This window comes from Pan paniscus, chromosome 10 (genome assembly GCF_029289425.2).
Source record: "Pan paniscus chromosome 10, NHGRI_mPanPan1-v2.0_pri, whole genome shotgun sequence".
Taxonomy (NCBI): domain Eukaryota; kingdom Metazoa; phylum Chordata; class Mammalia; order Primates; family Hominidae; genus Pan; species Pan paniscus.
The window spans coordinates 20,410,613-20,430,668 of record NC_073259.2 but is presented as its reverse complement, the minus strand read 5'-3'; the positions used below and the strand labels follow the sequence as shown (position 1 = coordinate 20,430,668).

General features: G+C 38.4%; 1 protein-coding gene across 3 annotated transcripts in view; it reads right to left on the bottom strand.

Annotated features, from left to right (window-relative positions):
* Nucleotides 1-425: 425 nt before the first annotated feature.
* Nucleotides 426-20,056, bottom strand: part of PDE6H (phosphodiesterase 6H) — a 175,846-nt gene continuing 156,215 nt past the window's right edge. For all 3 annotated transcript variants that reach the window (XM_055095433.2, XM_063593010.1, XM_063593011.1), the window contains 3 exons: nt 4,145-4,319; nt 3,072-3,112; nt 426-891 (listed from right to left, as the gene is read on the bottom strand). In XM_055095433.2, the coding sequence (XP_054951408.1) occupies nt 815-891; nt 3,072-3,112; nt 4,145-4,278 (252 nt within the window). In that variant the 5' untranslated portion in view covers nt 4,279-4,319 and the 3' untranslated portion in view covers nt 426-814. The remainder of the gene's footprint in view (nt 892-3,071; nt 3,113-4,144; nt 4,320-20,056) is intronic.

The window sequence follows — 20,056 nt, the reverse complement described above, 5'->3', positions numbered from 1 at the left end:
GTGGATCACGAGGTCAAGAGATCGAGACCATCCTGGCCAACACGGTGAAACCCCATCTCTACTAAATATACAAAAAATTAGCCAGGCATGGTGGCAGGCGCCTGTAGTCCCAGTTACTCGGGAGGCTGAGGCAGGAGAATGGCATGGACCTGGGAGGCGGAGCTTGCAGTGAGCCGAGATCGTGCCACTGCACTCCAGCCTGGGCGACAGAGTGAGACTCCGTCTCAAAAAAAAAAAAAAAAAAAAAAAAAATTTAGACCCGGAAATTATACAATTTACAAACTTACAGAATTCAAATCTTAATCCTATGCTGTTTTGTTAAGCACTGCACTTATTTCCTGTATGACTGTGCCTTCTTGTTTAATTGGTTCTCAGAACACAGCATCAGATATTTCTACGTAGCATTTAATACAACTTCACCAACATTCAAGGTAAATATCTCCTTTATTAAATATGAGGAGGTGGGGAGTGACATAAATGTTGTCTTAAAAGTCTACTATTAATCATAATGAATGCCTAGCAAAAATAGATTTAAAGGACTTACAGATAAACAAAATGTAGAGAAATATTGATGACTTCTAACTAGCTGGTAGGAAAAGGTGGTCAAGTTTGAAATGCATCCACTATTTTGAGCTGTACTGCAAGAGAGATTCTGACAGTAAGAGAACTCTTAGTAGTAACTGATAGGGAATGACCTTGAAAGTCAAAGAAACCACTTCAAATCAGCTGAATTTCAAGACTCCGGCAGATCAACAGGGCAAAAGCAACCAAAATTACAGCAAATGTCATTGAGAGTGGCAGAACCTCTGGCACCTCAGATAATCCCAAACTGAGCGAGCTCATGCAATTCCAGGTGGCTGAATGCCTCCCATGGACAAATCACTGTGATATCTGCAAGAGATGGAAGAAGAGCATGTAAGCCAACCTCACCCCAAGAGAGCTTCTTCACAGAAAGACACCCTTCAGGCAGAGACACTTCACTCCTCTCTCCTGCTCATTGTCCCCTGACTGGGAAGTTCCCTAGCGTGGCCCTGTGGCCCAGGAAGGATCAGACCAATTGCTTAATTGTTGCACCAGGCATCTCTGTTGGTTTCATTCTGCTTCCTCTTTGGGGAGGTGATCCACAGCTTTTGACTGGGGGGTTCCCTGTGGGGTACAGCCCACTGATCACACAGAGTCTCCCCAAACCACAACCACTAAGGAGGAAGAAGAAGCGGAATTCTAGTCAGGCCAAGGGTTAAAATGAAAAAGAGGAGCACTTTGAATCTCCCTGGTCTAGGTATCCATAGTCTTCCCTACCAATCTAGATCGGTTTCTTCTCTAATTGTTCTTCTATTCCTTTACATTTTGAATTGCCTATATCCAATCACATATTGAGAAACGATCACAAAGCATCTTTTAATCCAGCTTCTTGTTTTAGACAATAAGATGTTATTATCCCTGAGTTACAAAGAAGCTTGCTGACACACAGAAAGATGAAATAATTAGCAAAAACCACATAGTTGTAGAGCTGAGACTAGAGCCAGGTCAAAGACCTCAGACCTTCACTCCCTATAAACCTCTTTACATTATTCCAAATACACTGTCAGAGTCAAGCATATCTTCCAGATCCCAAAGCAAATTTGCTGGTCTTGTATGCACCTTGCCAAAATACGGAAGCAGTTGATCTAAAAGAATAGAAAATTTGCTTTATAACATGGCTGGAAAATTCATTCGAGATCCCAGGATTGGTATTTGCCTGCAGAAAGATACACTGAGGATTGCCTGGGAAGGACACTGATTACTACAAGTGCTACTGTTTATCAAAGGTGTGTGGGATGAGTTGAAAATATGTCCACACAAAAGCCTGCACATAAATATTTAGGGGCATTTTATTCATTATTGGCAAAACTTGGAAGAAACCAAGGTATCTTTCAATAGGATAAAAAACTGTGTATATCCCTACAATGGAGTATTATTCCGTGATTTTAAAAAATGAGCTATCAAGCCACATAAAAACATGGAGAAACCTTAAATGAATATGGTTAAATGAAAGAAGCTAGTCCAGAAAAGCTATATACTGTATGAGTCTAACTATATGACATTCTGGAAAAGGCAAAACTATAGAGACAGTAAGAACATTAGTGGATGTCTGGGGTTTAGAGAGAGAGAGAAGGATGACCGGGTGGAGCATAGGGCAGCGAAACTATTCTGTATGATACTATATGTACTGCAATATGTACTATAATGGTGGGTACATGGTATTTATCAAAACCCTTAGAACTTTACAACACAAAGGATAAAAACTCTAATTCAAGCTATGGATTTTAATTAACATACTGCATCAACATTGGCTCATCAAATATAATCACACTAACACAAGATGTTAATAATAGAGGAAACTGTGTAAAAGGGGAGAGATGGTAGAGAGGACATATAGGAACTCTACTTACTGCTGAATTTTTCTGTAAGTCTTAAACTCCTCTAAGAAATAAAGTCTATTAATTTAAAAAATATGCAGTGATTGCATTCATTGTATGATACATAAAAATCTGGTAACCAATTTTTAAAATTATATTGCAGGCATTCAGTATGTAAGATCCTCCTCTGGGTGCTAGAGGATGTGTAAAAGAGAGGAAATTGGTAAGGAAGTGGTTTGCCAGGTAGAGTGGAGAGATCTCCAGACCTCACCCTTATTTCCAATAGTTCACTTGGTAGCCTCAGACAAAAGACTGCCAATTCCTCTATGTCTCAGATTTCTCCCTTGAAAAATGAAGTTTGGGGAGATGAATTATGAAAATCTTTCTACCATAAAAGTCTGTAATTTATCATTGTGTGCCCTCAAAGGTTGTTTGTCAAAACAAGAAGGTTTATGAAATTTTGGGCCTACCCTGATTTCTTTTAGGGCTTTTGTATCTGGGCACACATGTACTTATTTCAGAGGGTAAATTAAATCCCCACATTTCTATGTCTTCACAGATCTTCTGCCTTGGGTGTCTCTCATAACTTTCAACTGCCCCTTGAGGCCTGAAGTATATAAAAAGGCAGAACTCCAAGTGCAAAGTTCTCATTTAAATCAGTGGATGGCTTACCTGTTCCTAGCCCCTCCATTCCTGGAATGTCATCTCCAAATCTATGGAAAAGAATAAAGGGGAAATTAGCTGAGATTAGAGCAAAAGAATTTTGGAGTCACTCACGTGGAGAGTTTCTTGATTCAAGGGGGAAGAAGGAGAGGTTTAAGTGTTTGTATTTGAGAAACTCCTTTAGTTTGCCCTGAACTGGAGCAAAGAAAATGTCACCCAGGCAGGTTTTGGTGTATCCCAGTGGAGAGATATTTCTCTCCTGTAGGAACTTAACCTAAAACAATTAAGAGTCAGAAAGAACCATCAGTGGGACAATTTAGTCAAGTTTCACTTTTTATAATAAAAATTGAAATGAGAAAGCAATACAAAAGGCATTAAAAATGATGAATTCATCCATTTGTTTACTTATTCAAAATCATTAACTAAGCATCTATTACATACCAGGCATTTTGTTAAGCACAGAGAGTTAAGAAGAAAACAGACAAATTTTCTGAGTGGTCTTAGCCTCGGATAATAGATATAAATAAATAAATATAAGATATAATGTAAGTTATGATAGCTGAATGTACAAAATGCAAACGTGAAAGTAATGATAGTTTGTTAAAGACAGTCAGGAGTAGCTTCAAAAAGAAATTAGCATATGATCTGTGTGTTGAAAAATCAATAGGATTTTGCCAAGGAGAGGAAGAGGAAAATAAAGAACTGAGGATACAAATTTGGAAGACATAAATATAAGCTATATTTTCTGGAAATGGTCAGTGGTTCTGTGTTACAGATTAATGTAGAGGTTGTGTCAGTAAAGAGGAGTGGTCATCAAAAGCCTGCAAGGCAAAGTCAAAGTTTATCGTAAAAAGCCTCCATTTGCCATGTTAAATTCAGCCACAGACCTGGAAGTTGAGAAGGAAAGAATTCCAGGGATAAAGACACAATTCATCAAAGATGGAGTTACAGAGGAAAAGAGAGGATGGAGTGGAAATTTTTGTAAGTCTGTTTAATATTGTGAGCACCAATTTCCCAAAACAAAAGCAGTCTTGTGGGAAAAAGAAAGTAATAGAAAGTTTTTCTTTTCATTTTGGTCTTACCCTTTCACACCTTTCTTTGGAGGTTTACTCTTGAATTGGCGAGTCTGCCTCTGCTTGAACTTGGGAGGGCCTTTGCGTGGGGTGGTAGGACCCTGGTTTGAAGCTGGAGCAGCCAGAGTAGCGTTGTCACTCATTTTAACTCCCCCCGGGCGGCTGATGTTTCCCTTTCAGCCTCCTTAGACAGTGAAAGATAAAAAATAGAAGATCTTTCAAGTCATGGGGACCATTGGTTATTAGATCTTTATTTCAGGCTGGAGAAGAAAAGTACTTCAACAAGAAAGCTCAGTATTTTATGTTGACACAAAAGGGGAGAAGTTATCATCTTTAAAAGGGATCTTTAAGAAAACAGAGTATAAATCAATGCAGGCACTTAATGGAATGGAATGGAAACTTGCCTTCTGCTACATTACTTACACAATCTATCAGTTGTGTAAACAGACAATTGATAGATTTTAAAACTCAGAAATCTAGGTAGCTATGCTGTTCCCATGGATCTGCCACTGAAAACAATTTTTAAATAAATAAATTAAATTAAAGCTTCGCATTAGGTATAACAAATTAAAATTTAAAAATAAATAAATAAAATAGATTTGCCACAAGCATTCTACGTGAATTTATTATGATGCTGTACTTCTCTGTGACTACCAGTTCTGTCAGTTACAAAGAGAGGAAAATGGACTCAGTGATATCTATAGTCTTTTACAGCATCTGCAATTTCTTTAAGCTTTACATATTCTTCCATCCAGCTGTAAAATAACCTGACTCTAAATGTTTATTGAGCATTTTTTATGGCCTCTGTTTTTTTATAGTCCTTCATGTCCTTATAGTTTAAGATAGGATTATTTTGTTTAATCCTCACATGAACCAGAAACCTTTCTCTTAGTTCTGGGAGATGACAGTGTAGTTGTCTGGACAGGAGGACCTCTGAAGCAGGAATACCAACACCCATGAATATATTCAACACATCTTAATACACACGCACATACAGAAGTTAATGAAGGATAATTAAGTAATACGTTTGTGCTTCAACTCTAAGTCGAGACATAAGGTTCTTCAGCCCCATTTTTCACAAATCTTCAATGCTTTCTTCTATCCACACCACGGACCTATCCAATATGGTGTTTTCAGACTTTAATTTGGCTACAGAAATGCACACTACCATTCTTCAAATACAAATCAAAGAAAATTATTGAAAAAGATAAATTTAAGCAATTAATGTGTCATTTTGGATGACGCTATTTTCTTTCTTCCTTTCTTTCATAAGAGTTAACAAAACTTGCTCTTGGAAGGAAGATCCTGAAAAGCCCCAAAGAATTCCAGATTGCTTTTGCCTCTTACCCTGAGACAGTCTCTTCTATAAAATCTAGTGTGGGGGGGCTTTGTCTCCATAAGATTCCTTATTTCACCCATTACAGATTTATGCTAATATTCTTTTTTCTTTTTTTTTAAGAGAGACAAGTTCTTGCTCCATCAGCCAGGCTGTAGTGCAGTGGTGCAATTGCAATCATAGCTCACTACAGCCTCAAACTCCTGGGCTCAAGTGATCCTCCCGCCTCAGCCTCCTGAAGTGCTAGGTTTACAGGCATGACCCATCACATCAGCCTATGCTAATACTGTTAACTGCAAACCTCCCTGACAGTCTTTGCCTCGTGCTAACAATGACTCTCTTTACTGGCCACACTGCATATCCCTGAAACCTCATATTCTATAACTTCCAGTCCATACTGTTTTCTTATTTCTTTGACAATTGGGTTGCAATTATTATCCTTGCCTCCAAGATTTTTCTCTTATTTAAATTCTGATTATTACTAAATTATTACCCTTGCCAGTACCAGGGATGGTGAGATTGGCCAGGACCCTGGACCACCTGCTCATGCTGTGATTCCTTCCTTTATCCCCTACTGGACTAGCTTCATGAGGCTGTCCTTCCAGTCTCAGAACCTATAACAGTGCATGATGTACAGTAATCATGCCATATATATTATATTTGTCAAATGAGTTAATAAATTAATTTAGAAATTGAACAGGCCAGGCACGGTGGCTCACGCCTGTAATCCCAGCACTTTGGGAGGCCGAGGCGGGCGGATCACGAGGTCAGGAGATCAAGACCATCCTGGCTAACACGGTGAAACCCCATCTCTACTAAAAATACAAAAGATTAGCGGGGCGTGGTGGCAGGCGCCTGTAGTCCCAGCTACACAAGAGGCTGAGGCAGGACAATGGTGTGAACCCAGGAGGCGGAGTTTGCAGTGAGCTGAGATCATGCCACTGCACTCCAGCCTGGGCGACAGGGCAAGACCCTCTCTCAAAAAAAAAAAAAAAGAAAGAAATTGAACAAATACCGTAAACCTTAGGTCATGAGATCCTGACCCTTTGACTTCTCCATCAGAGCACAGAGAAGTCATTAGCTTTCAGGATTTAGGAAATGCACTGCCAGTTCCTCTGCTCACTAAATTCAGTTCCCGTTCTGTGGGCCCTCTCTACCCCTGGTAGACAGGCAAACCTTGTGTCTGTCCCAAGTGTGGTTGGGACCCTGGGAATCGCTGGTGAGCAGCCAAGATCTGCGCTGTGCTCAGAGTGGACCACCAGTAACTGACACATCCCAGCCCTGCCAGAGTCACAGAGGGCAGCTAGAAAATTGCTCTTAGATCAAGGTTTTTGAACTGCCCAGGATTTTCAAGGTAGAAGAAATCAAAAAGTTTCTTTTCTCTCATCTAAAGAATCTGTTAGGGTTAGAATTGCCAGATTAAGCAAAAAAAAAAAAAAAAAAAAAAAAAAAAAAAAAATACAACACACCCAGTTCAATTTGAATTACAAAGAAATAATTTTTTTTTAGTAAAGTATATCTCAGCTGTTTCATGGTACATATTTATACTTTAAAAAGTCATTTTTTTCTGGAATTCAAATTTAACTGGCATCCTTCATTTTTATCTGGCAGCCCTAATAAGATCCAATTGAGTTGGATCCAGAGTTCTATAATGTAAGGGCCTAAAGTGACCGTCATTTGTCAAATTGCCCTTTGATGGTAACACGGTAGAGAGTACACTCTTTAGAATCAAACTGATATAGTTTTAAGTTCCTACTCCACAGAACTGGCTACGTGACTTAGGATAAATTTCATAATCCTCTGTGGGTCTTATTCCATCTATAAAATGAATCAAATAAGACCTTCCTTCTAGGGTTATGGGGAAATTTTAGGAAGACAATATAAGTAGAGTGGTACAAAGTGTTCAAAAAGGGCAAATATATGCTAGACCTTCTGAGAGAAAAGAAAGCCATGCAAACAAATCTGTGGTTATGACCTTTGTTCACCTGGACTCTGCACCTCCTTCCTCTGGGCCAACTGCTGAAGGGCCCTTGCCATACACCAGAGGGGCAATTATCATCCGCCCTTGCTGGGTAATTCTCTGCTTCCTTCAAACACCCCGACTGTTAACTTATTTCTGGTCTTAAAATTCTGTCTTAAGAAGCTTTCCTTGAATTCCTTTGACACCCCAACAGCAACCCCAAAGAATTTAAAAATCACACGTGACATCCATATTCCCCAATGATACATCCCCTTTTTTCTTGCAAGTTTCTTTTGCATTTTTACATAATTTTGAAGTTACGCCTCTAGGCTTAGAAAGTGTTCATGTCTGAGTTTGATGCATTATATGAAAGAAGCCTCCTCAGAAAGAGTTACATAACAGTTGCCAGGTTAATCCCTTGATCCTAATGGTGCTCAGGATTTGCACTAGGTAACCGGAACAGTCGACTAATCCCTACGCAGTTTCTGTCATAGATTTACCCTCCAATTCTCTCTGCAAAACCTTTAGGAAGAGTAGAACACCTCTGACCTTTTCCTGCATTGGAAGCCAGTCCTGTTGTCCATAAACATCACCAAAGGCTAACCTCATGCTGACCACACCTTTCTAGAAATTCTAAGGGCATCTGGAGCTGAGTAACCCTAAATGTATTATCAGACTTGATTTTAGCTGAAAGAAGTTTCACATTTTTTCCTCCAAAAGCATTAGGCAATTTATTCTTTTGTGAGCCAGAACATTTTCCTGTATTTAAAGCAATGTTAGCCCTTCCCCTTTTGAAGATTACAAACTGTTTTTCTGCAGAAATAAGTGGATGCAGCAAAGTAATATTTCAAGGCATACTTTTGTAGGGGACTGGGATTAGGGTCAACTTAACAAAGTTAAAGATTTGTATAAAGCAAACAATCATCTTCTGTTTCTTTATACAGCAAAGCCCAGCTGTATATAGTGACAGAGGATGATCCTCTGAAAAGCAGTTTTAGGAGGTTCCTGAGACAGCTCTCTGATGCTGCTGTTATCACCTTACACTTCCAGTTCTCTTTTTCTCAGCAAAGATATAGACAGGTAGACCAGTCCATTGTTGGTGGACAAAGAAAGAGGCAGGAAGGAGCTGGGAAGGGAAGTACTGCTGGGGTTGAGCCCATAAATATCACCCAGGGTCCTGCTGAGGCAGAGAAAATCAATAATTTGAAAAGCAAAGCAAGACCCAAACCAAAGCCATAAAAAAAAAATTACCAAAAATCCAGCCAGCACCCTGCTTCAGAATGGAACAAACAAACACTTGACCTCAAAGGGAGAAGGCTCAGCCACCTGCACTGCCCTGTGGTCATTCTCATGCTCACTCTCAGCTCCCCTTCTCCTTTTCCTCACACTCACACCAGCCTGGGCCAAGTTTGCAGGCACATCCTGGGAGTAAAGAACTGTTTTCTCTGTGGTTATTTAGTGCCACAGATTCCTCCTTCTTCAGAAAACTGTTTACTATGAAGCTGCAAACAGGGAGGTCACTATTGGGCTCCTTCTAAATGAATTCAGTAATCAGGTTTTACAGTGACCTGGTAATAATCAAGTTTCACTTATTTGCTTGTCCCATGGCATAACAAGAAGGTCTGCATGTATCTCCTTCATGTTCTTTCCCATTTTCATCCTCAGCCACAGCCCAGGCCCACAGGTCCAACATGTTTTCTTCAATTTTTCTTTTGGAACCTGATCAACCCCCCAAAGCCCTTCAATTATCCTGCTCAAATTCACCAGCAGTTCAGAAGTACTCACGGAGCTGAATGTTGTTCCTATCAGCTGCCCAGCTGCCTTCTTTGCAAAAGACAAAAGGATCTTTGCATCCTGACTTATCTCTCTGTAATACCCTCATGCTGCCTAATCTCACCGTCATAAGCTCAGAACAGCAACCCAGGTGCAAAGAAGTTAGGAGAACATGGGTTGATGCTGGGACAGGCTTAGGAGTTTTCCAATAATTACAGGCCCTTTCAAAACTGACTTGGGTTCATTCCAGTCAATAAATAGGTATTGTATTCACAAAAACACAAAAAGTGTTGATATCCAAGGGTAAATTTCAGTTTGTGATTCAATATCTTCTGTCTTTTTTTTATTCTTACCTTTAGTTTTCAATACCCCCATTTCTTCCCTTTCTCTGACAAACACACACCTATGTGTGCAATCACACACACACATATACACAGTGACATAATTCTTATGGGGCTCTAGATAACTGGAGAGAAGAGAGGGAGCCACAGTGCCTCCTGCTATACAGGGACATTGAACATGCGGGCAGTGACATTGGGAAACACACAGTATGTCTCCCTAACTGGTATTGTGCGAATTTCCTCAGAGAGATGGAACCTCAGAGTCAAAACTGATATCAAATTCAGTGATATCTGACACAGAAAGGGCCCAAATGACAGCTAGGAATTGTTAACTGAGGACACTTATTTGAGAATCGATTGCCGGATCTTCCATACCTAAATGTTTCAGGGTGTAGGGTCTAGGGTACAATCCAATTTACTGAGACTCCTTGACTCAGTCTTCCTATTTTATTGATCCACTAGTATTAATTACTAATAGATTAATACTTTTTCTATTTTAAATAGATCTCAATCCATATGCTGGTTATCAGTAATCTCTTTTGATAAATTTATAATAGAAAGATTAAGTGACCTATTCAAGACTGCAAATAAAATTAATAGTGGAGCCAGGAACAGGGCCCAAATCTGGAAGTACCTTGCATATTCAATTGTCTTTGTGCTGTACTACATCAAAGCAGACATGGACCAAGATGTCTGTTTGCTGGTCACTTCCATGCCTTGCCAGTGAATTTCAATGTTCTTTCCCCAGTTGTTACCTATTAGAAAATTACACTCCATAACATTATAGAGAAAGAAGGTCAATTTATCCTTTCTAGACAGGGAGAGGTTCCTAACCTGCAGCCCTAAGCAGATTACATGAGCAACTAAACAGCTCAAGAGTCATTCATATGCTCTCCACTGGTCTTTACCAAAATTCCTCTGAGTTTTGAAAGCAATGATTACCTTGCAAAGCCAGGAAAGTGTCTGGTCTCTGGATGAGTCCCTCTGCTCCCTCCTCTGTATCTCCATTACCATTCACATCTTCCTTTACTATTACATACCAGGCACGTGAATGTTTAGATGCTTAGCTGTCAAACTTTTACATATTCTCCATTTTCTTGATGAAAGAATACAAATTTTAAGGACAGTGGAAAGTGCCAAAAGCTGAGTGAATGTTCTAGAATGTTGTTACTCAAAGTGCAGCAGCAGCAACACCATCTGTGCACTTGTTAAAAATGCAGGATTTCAGCCCTGCTCCATACTTACCAAATCAGAATCCACATTTTAACAAGGTCCAAGGTGATGTGTTTGCATATTAATGTTTGAAAAGTACTGTTCTAGACCCATATGCAAGCTTGGGTTTACCACTTATCTGCTATATTGAAAAACTGTCACCTCTCTGAGTCTCAGTTTCCTCATATGTAAAATGAATGATTTAGAGTGTCGGGGTTCTCAATTTTTTTCCATCCCAGTACACTTGAGAAAGATAATCTTGCAATTCTCAGATTCTCAATTTTGAATATGGGGGTGGTTGTGCCATAAGTCTTCTTCCTCCAAAGGAAATCCAGGGGAGAGAAGAGGGAGAGATTAGGAGTGTGGAGAAAGTCTAGGTGTATAGTTTGAAAAATTCTCCTAAAGCCACTCTAATATGGTTCTCAGGGGTTTAGAATTAGAAAATTCTTAAATTACTCTACAGTCTTAAAAATCTATGTTCCTTCTTGTTTTGGACCAAGTAAAGTAGACACATTTCCTCTCATGCCTCTTGCTAAGTACAGCTAAAAATCCTGGATACTATATATGACAGAAATATGGAATATTTCAAAATATTTGAGAGAAGGAAAACCAAAGGGAGGCTTTAGATGCAAGAAACAATATGGCAGGAGGTATCCTGAATTTTCTTTTTGTATATCCGGATGTTGATGCAGGAAAAGACAGTAACCCAAAAACACCAAGAGGAGTGAAAAACAAAAAACCTCCCCAAAAGCCTGTTTTTTCTAGACAAGTGACCAAGAGAGTAGCAAACTAGCAAGAACAAAAACATTTAAACAAAAACCGCCCTACTCCAGTCAAATACCATGGAAAAAAACATGACATGACTTAGCAAAGTCTGAGTGGAGAGCCAAGACTTTCATCTTGATTCAGTTACAACGGGGTGACTTTCTTTCTCCCACCCTAGCTGAGTAGCATCAGAGAAAGCCACATAGGGATCTTGGACTTTCACCTCCAACCAGTCATAACGAGGCCACCTTCTTCTACCTACCAGAGTGGTATCAAAGAAGCCCAAGTGGGAAATTTCATCTCCATTCAGAAATAACACAGCATGTAAAAAAGCATGAAATATAGATTTTAGAACTGAAAAATAGAATAACCAACATAAAAAACTCAATGGATAGGCTCAAAAACAGAATGGAGAATAAAGAAGAAAGAATCAGTGAACTTGAAGACAGAACAATAGAAATTACCCAATCTGAACAAAAGACAGAAAATAAACCCACCCCCCACAAAAAAAAAGAATAGAACCTCATAGATCTGTGAGACTAAAGGACCTAATATTTATGTCATCAGCATCTCAGAAGGAAAGGAGAAAAGAGGTGAAGCTTAAAAAGTACTTGAAGAAATAATGGCTAAAAATGTTCCAAATGTAGTGCAGGACGTAATTGTATAACATCAAGAAGGTGGGAAACCCCAGTGGGATAAACTCAAAGAAATCTACACCAAAATACACCATGGCTAAACTTCAGAAAACTAAAGACAAAAAAAGTAGAAAGCAGTGAAAGAGAAGCAACACCTTATCTGTAAGAAAAATAACTCAACTGACAGCAGATTTCCCATTAGAAACCAGGGGGACTAGAAGGATATGGCACATTTTTCATGTCCTGAGAAAAAGAACTGTCAACCCTCACTTCTATGTCATGTGAATTTATCCTTCTTCGGAATAAGGGGAAATAATGACATCCTCAAACAAAGGAAGACTAAGACAATCTATAATCAGAAGACCTACTCTAAAAAGATGGCTAAGGAAACTTTTTGAAACAAAAAATAAATGATAAAAGAAAGAATTTTAGTCTATCTGAAAAGAAAAATGGAAGATAAGAAACTCAACCACCTTCAGCAAGGCTTGGTGGAGAACAAAACATCGTTCAAGGCACTATGAGGTTCTAAGGGTCTGGTCATCATCTTGGATCAAGGATTCACCCACTGTTTCCTGTTTGAAGTGGCTGCTTTTCCTGTCTCTGCTACTGTGACTCCTACTGACTCTCAGGGGATTGGTGTAGGCTGGGCAAGCAACAATCAATACACATTGCCTCTGTTGGACGGAGTAGTTTTACCAGATCCCTTCATAGTTCATTGCCTAGTCTAGTGATGGCTGATTTCTGGTCAGTTTGTCTCTCATCTTATCAACCAGGTAATCGGGCTATATGGCTATAAGCAAAATGACCAATCTCAAAGGAATTCCTCCAAAATAACTTTGGCGTATTGAACACTCTAAGCTTTCACAGAAACAAGAAATAAAGCTAATGGGCACCTCGCTACTGATACATTCAATAACATAAATAAATCACAGAAACATTTTGCTAAATGAAAAAATCCACAGTCAAAAGGCAGTGTAATGTTTGACTTCATTTTTGACATTCTGGCAAGGCAAAACTGTAGGATTGGAGAATAGATCACTGGTTGCTTGGGACTGTGATTGAGTGGAGAAGTTGACTCCAAAGAGAAAATCCAAGAAATTTTATGAGCGGTGATGGAATTATTTGGAATCCTGATCATAGTGGTAGATATACAACTCGATGCATTTGTCAAAACCCATATGTCCATCACAAGGAGTAAGCTCTACTGTATGCAAATTTTATGACTAAATATAATAAAATTATTTTCTTAAATCTGTATTCCATAGCTCTATAACTTTTGGTTCTTGATCCCTTCTGACAGATGGAAAAGTGTTATTAATTATATATTGGAAAGTAGAGTGCAGGTACTAAGTAATTAGAAAGTAATTAAAAATTTAGCTGTCCTTTAGCTGCTTATGCAAGCGCTAATCTCTAATCTTTCTTTAGTGCTTCTTAAAATACCAGTGAGTGGGAAGACACATTAAAGTCACATTTCCTCCACATTTGGAATCTCCTAGACTGAACTTTCCACTCTGACTAATGCATAGTGGACTCCAGAGGGGAACACACTAAACATGAAAAAGGAATGTACAAGCCTGGCCCCTTTCCCTAAATACCCTACGTTTGATTCTCCAGAACAACATTAATCTTGGAAAAAAACTTATGAATTAAAAACACAATATTCTTTTCCAGAAAACAGATAAGAGGAAACACTTCCCAACTCATTTCGTGAGGCCTATTTTATCCTGACACCAAAACCACACAAAGAAATTTAAAAAGGAAATTACAGACCAGTATCTCTCATAAATTTAGATGCAAAAATTCTTAACAAAATATTATCAAATTAAATGCAGCAATGTATAAAAAGAATAATACACTACAGTCAAGTGGGATTTATTCCAGCTTGCAAGGCTTATTAAATATTCAAAAATTAATCAACATAATCCATTATATTAACAAGCTAAAGAAGAAAATCATATGATCACATCAATTGATGAAAATATGATTAACAAAATCCAAAACCCATTAATGATAAAAACTCTCAGCAAACTAGGAATAGAACTAGGAATTCTACTAGAATAGGATTCTCATAAAGAAGCTATGAAAACCTACACATCAGTGAAACAGAGTAGAAAACTCAGATATAGACCTACACAAATATGCCCGATTAATTTTTGACAAAAGAGACAAAAGCAATTCAATGGGAGAGGGATGGTCTGTTCAACAAGTGGTGCTGGAAAGCATGGACACTTTGTCTATGGGTATCCATAAACCAAGAGGAGAAGGAGAAAGAGAAGGAGGAGAAGGAAGAGGAGAGAAAGAATCTTAAACCTCACATATTATGCACCCCAAAAACCTCACACCTAGTACAGAAATTAACTCAAATGAATCACAGACTAAAATACAACATGTAAAACTACGAAACTTTAATTTAAAAATATGAGAGAAAATCTCCAGGCCCTTGGACTAAGTGAAAAGTTCTTACACTTGCCAGTGAAAACACAATCCATAACAGTAAAAATGGATAAATTTGACCTCATTAAAATTAAAAATATTTGCTCTGTGAGAAACTCTGATGGGGGAATTGAAAGACAAATTACAAATTGGAAGATGGTATTTGAAAATCCTATACCCAACAAGGGATTTGTACCTCAAAAATGTAAAGAACTCTCAAAACTTGAGATTAAAAAGGCAACCAATTCAATTAGAAAATGAACAAGAAATACGTGTAAACATTTCACTGACGAGGATATGTAGATTACAAGCACACAAAAATATATTCACCATAATCATCCATTAGGGAAATGCAAATTAAAACCACAATGAGAAATCACCACACACCTATGATAATGATTTAAAAAAACATAGTGTAACACTAAATGATTGCACAGATATAGGAGAAGCTGGATCACTTGTGCATTGTGAGTGGGAGTGTAAAATGGAACAGCCACTGTGGAAAACCATTTGGCCAGTTTTCCTAAAAATAAACATGGATTTACCATGCAACCTAGCAATTGCACTTTTGGGTGTTCGTCCAGTGAAGTGAAAACTTGTGTCCACAAGTGTTTATAGCAGCTTTATTCATACTAGCCCCAAACTGGAAACTATCCAAATTTCCTATAATGAGTGAATAGTTACACAAACTGTGGTACTTTTATACCATGAAAATACTGCTCAGCCGTAAAAAGAAATGAAGTTATTGATACCTACAACAACTGTATGAACCTCAAGGAAATTATGCTAAAGGAAAAAAGCCAATTACAAATGTACATATGATTCCATTTACATAATATTCTTTTTAAAATGTTTTATTTTAAGTTCAGGGGTACGTGTGCAGGTTTGTTACATAGGTAGACGGGGGTTTGTTGTACACATTATTTCATCACCCAGGTATAAAGCCTAATATCTATGAGTCATTTTTCCTGATCTTCTCCCTCTTCCCACCCTCCATTCTCCAATAGGCCTCAGTGCGTGTTGTTTCCCTCTGTGCATCCATGTGTTCTCATCACTTAGCTCCCACTTATAAGTGAGAATATACAGTATTTGGTTTTCTGTTTCTGCATTAGTTTGCTAAGGATAAGGGCCTCCAGCTCCATCTATGTCCCTGCAAAGGACATGATCTCCTTTTTTAAGGCTTTTTTATGTTCTTTGTTATGGCTTCATAGTATTCCATGGTGTATATGTACCACATTTTGTTTATCTAGTCTATCATCCATTTATTTAATATTTTTAAAATTAAAAAATTTATAGAGAGGGTGAACAATTTAATGGTCACCAGGTGTTAGGGATGGGTGTGAGGAGGTGGGTGTGGCTACAGAAGGGTAGAACAAGTAAGCCTCACAGAGATGGCAGAGTTCTGTATCTTCATTGTGGTGGTAGTTAGAAGAAGCTTCACATGCAATAAAATTGCATAGAATTACACACACACACACAGACAAACACACACACACACACACGAGTGCATATGTAACTGGAGAAATAGGAGCAGGCTCTGTGAATTGTATCAATGTCAGTTTCCTGGGTTGATATTATATATATTTATGCAAGATGGTGACATTGGCGGAGAGAGAGTGAACATTTCAATTTTCTGTAAACCTATAAGTATTTCAAAGTGTAAATTTAAATAAATTTGTTATTCAAAAATTCATAAGAAGGATGCATAGCAACTTCAACATAGTGGCAATCAGATAAATATTTCTTCAAAGCTGAAATATAGGTGACTTGACTCAGCAGGCAGAGCTGTTTCCCCTTTTCCTATACTCCCCTCTCAAGCCATTCCTCCTTTTCTTCCTTTGTAGGCATCTCTCACTTCATCTTTTCTAAATACTGAGGTTTCCTAGTATGTGGGCCTTTCTCATTAATTCCGCTGGTATTTATTGACAGTATACTATGTTTTTAGTCAGTGCTCTAGTCTCTGGGATACAGCAGTGAATAAGACAAGGTCCCTGACCTTATAGAGCTCACAGTCTTGTGGAGACGTGGATAACAAAAGAAAAAATAATACATGGGAAATATGTCAAGGGATGTTACATGCTAGAAATAAAGCAAAATGATGAAATAGAGGCACTATTTTAAATATAATGGTTAAAAAAGACCTCTCTGAGAAATTGACATATGAGCAGAGATCTGAATAAAGAAAGAAATGAATCAGGTATGATTATTTAAAGGAAGAACATTTCTGCAAAGAGAATGATCCCTAAAATGGGAACCTGTTTCTCATGAAAAGATTAGCAAGAGGGGCATGATCTGGAATGGAGGAAACAAGGGCTAAGCGTTACCAGATGAGTCTGGAGGATCTAGCAAGTGGCTAGATCATGAGTATGTTAGAATTATAGTGCTACATGACAAATTACCCCAAAATTTAGTAGCCCATAACAATAGATATTTCTTATCTCCCACAGTTTCTATGGGTCAATCAGGAGCAGCATAGCTGGGTGGTTCCTGCTCACATCTTCCATGAGGTTACAGTCATGCTGTCAGCCAGAGCTGTCATCATCTGGAGCTGAAACCTTCATTTCCAGGATGGTTCACTCAGACAGCTTTTGGTCCTCACCACATGGACCACTCCACAGGGGGCTTGAGTGTCCTTATGACATGGTGCCCTGCTTCCCACAGAATGAATGATCTAAGAGAAATCAAGAGAAAAGACACAATGTCTAACAACCTTGGAAGCGACATGCCATCATTTCTGCCATATTCTATTGGCCACACAGAACAATCTTGATACAATGTGATCAGGGTTGAATACCAGAATCACTGGAGGCTGTCTTGGAAGATGGCTACTACAATAAGCCAATTTGCAGATATAGGTGAAAATAGAATTCTATTTTATTTTAAGTGGATGAAAGATCCCTAGAGGTCTGAAAACGAAGGAAAGATGTGATTATGAGTATGCTTTTTAGTCTGTTATGAGAATAAAGGTTAAATCAGACTATTATGGAAATAGAAAACATATAAAGAGAATGCTATGAAAGTCCAGCAGAGGCACAATGATGGTAGGCTAGGGTGCTAACCAAGGAGGAGTAAGAAGTTGTCAGCAGGTTATTCACTGAAAGTGGAGCTAACAGGATTTCCCCATGCTTGGCCAACTTCTCTTTCTCCATTCCTTCTGGGTGAGCCCATCCACTTACATAGTTTAAACCAGTGTTTCTAAAACCTCACAGTTTACCTGCAGAGCTTTTTAAAACATAGATTTCCAGGTCCAACCTCAGGGAGAGATTCTGATGTAGGAGGTTTGGCCTGAGACTTTGCATTTCTAAGGAGTTCCTGGGTGATGGTAGTCTGCTGGTACACAGGCCACACTTTGGGTGTCCTGGTTTAACTTACTATCCATAGTCTGATGATATGTAAATTCAGGCTTATATATTTCACTATCTTTCAGAAATCATCTCCAACAAACGACACCATTTTTTTTCAAACTCAGGACTAGACACATCCAAACGTATGTCCTTATTTCTCCTAATACATCTATTTCTTCTTTTGTATTCTCTATCTCACTTGGGGGTACCCCCAAGGACCCAATCACTCTAGCAAAAAAATCCAGAAGTCATTCCTGATTCCACAGTCCTCCTCATCCTCATCCTTCACATCCCACCAATTACCAGGGCATGCCAATTTCACCTAAATATTTCTCAAATCTGACCATTTCTGTCTATCTCATTATGAGTGTTCAAGCCTAAACAGTCTCCTAATAGATTTTACTCACATCAAATCCAACCACATCAGTTTGCCAGAGTAAACTAAGTGAAATGCAAAACGATCATGTCCATCCTTTACTTTCAACAGTTCCCCATCACTGATAGGATCTAGGCCGAGTTCGTTATTAACATGGCATACGAGGTCCATGGTGATCTGAACACTGTGGCTGCCCTGCTCCAGGTACATTTCTCATTCACATGTAACTTCCACTTTACATTCCAACAATCTTGAGCTGCTTGCTTATAATACCCTGCATATCCCACATCATTTTGGGAGGTCAGGGCCGTGTTGCTGCTCATGTTTCTCCTCTACCTCGAGTGCCTTCTCTTTCACTCCCAACCCTTCGCTCATCAACTACTCAAAACCTACTCTCCCTCTTAACTGAGCGCAGTGGTCACTTCCTCCAAAAAGCCTTCCTTGATGTCCTTACATGTACTCTCAAAACACACCATGTATTTTTTCTTTTCCTATGCTCACAAAAAAAAATTAAATTTGTCTGCTTCTGTCTTCCCCATTACATCTTTTAGCTACTTGAGGTCTAGGACTGTGTCTTGTTTATTTCTGTACCTTTCCATGGGTCCTTGCATATGACCAGGAATTAAGTATATTTTGATAATTGGACTCCTTTTAGAACTTTCTAAAATTATGAATGCTCTCTCATCCCCCAATAAATACATTAATCTATAATACAAATCTGTAAAATATGTATTGATTTTACAGATTTTTCTGGGAAGGGGTGCTCCCATACCCTCCGATATACACTGGGCTCAGGAGGGAAAAAAAAAGCCAGGTTTGCCTAGTGAGGTGTTCCCTAATAACATGAGAAATGAGTGGTGGAATATAGACCATGCATTTACCATTTTTCATTTTTAAATATTTCTTGTTACAATTAATGTATTCTGCCTGTGTTATTTTAATTGTCTCCTAGGTACAACATAAGTTCCACAGGGCAGCAGAGATGTCGCCTGCGGCCTATTGCTGCACAAGGGAACTAGAACAGTACTTGAAAGAAAAGAGGTGCTCGATAAATGTTATGGAATGAATAAATGTGTCCCCTCTTGAGGGTGCAGAACTATAGAATGTGTAAGTTACTGCCTTCTGTGTAAATTAGGGTTTGCTTTGTTTTTACAATAAAGTTATGTACATTGTTTCAAGGGCTGTATTCTGTCTATGCTATTTTAAAATTTATAGAATAAAGTGGTATTAGGCTTTTAGTATTTTTGCTCATTTTAATTATATACTATTTTCCTTTTCATATTTTTCTAGGCTAATCTCTTCTCACGTGAAATGACTCCCTTGATTATTCTGATTTCATTGACTCTAAGTAGAAGGCAAACCCTGTGGTATCAATTTACAAAGGGAAATGAAGAAGATGCAGTACATTTAGGTGAAAACAAAATAAACGTCAGTTTCTCCAAATTTGTGTGCTTAGTCAGATCTAAATATATTGATGTAGTGTAAATACTGAATATTGAAATATTAACCTAAATAAGCATTTATTATTGGTAACAGCTACGGAAATATACAGCATGAATGTGACTTGGCTGCTTAAAAACTGTTCCTCAGATGGTTTAAACATGGCCTCCGAGACTTGTTCCCATTTAAATTACTTCATAAACCATTTCCTCAAATATGGTACAAAGTCTATTTTAGCACTTGTTAAGTTGTCACAAATTCTGAGTTGGAAGACTATGGATTAATGAAGTTTTACTTCCTTTTGTA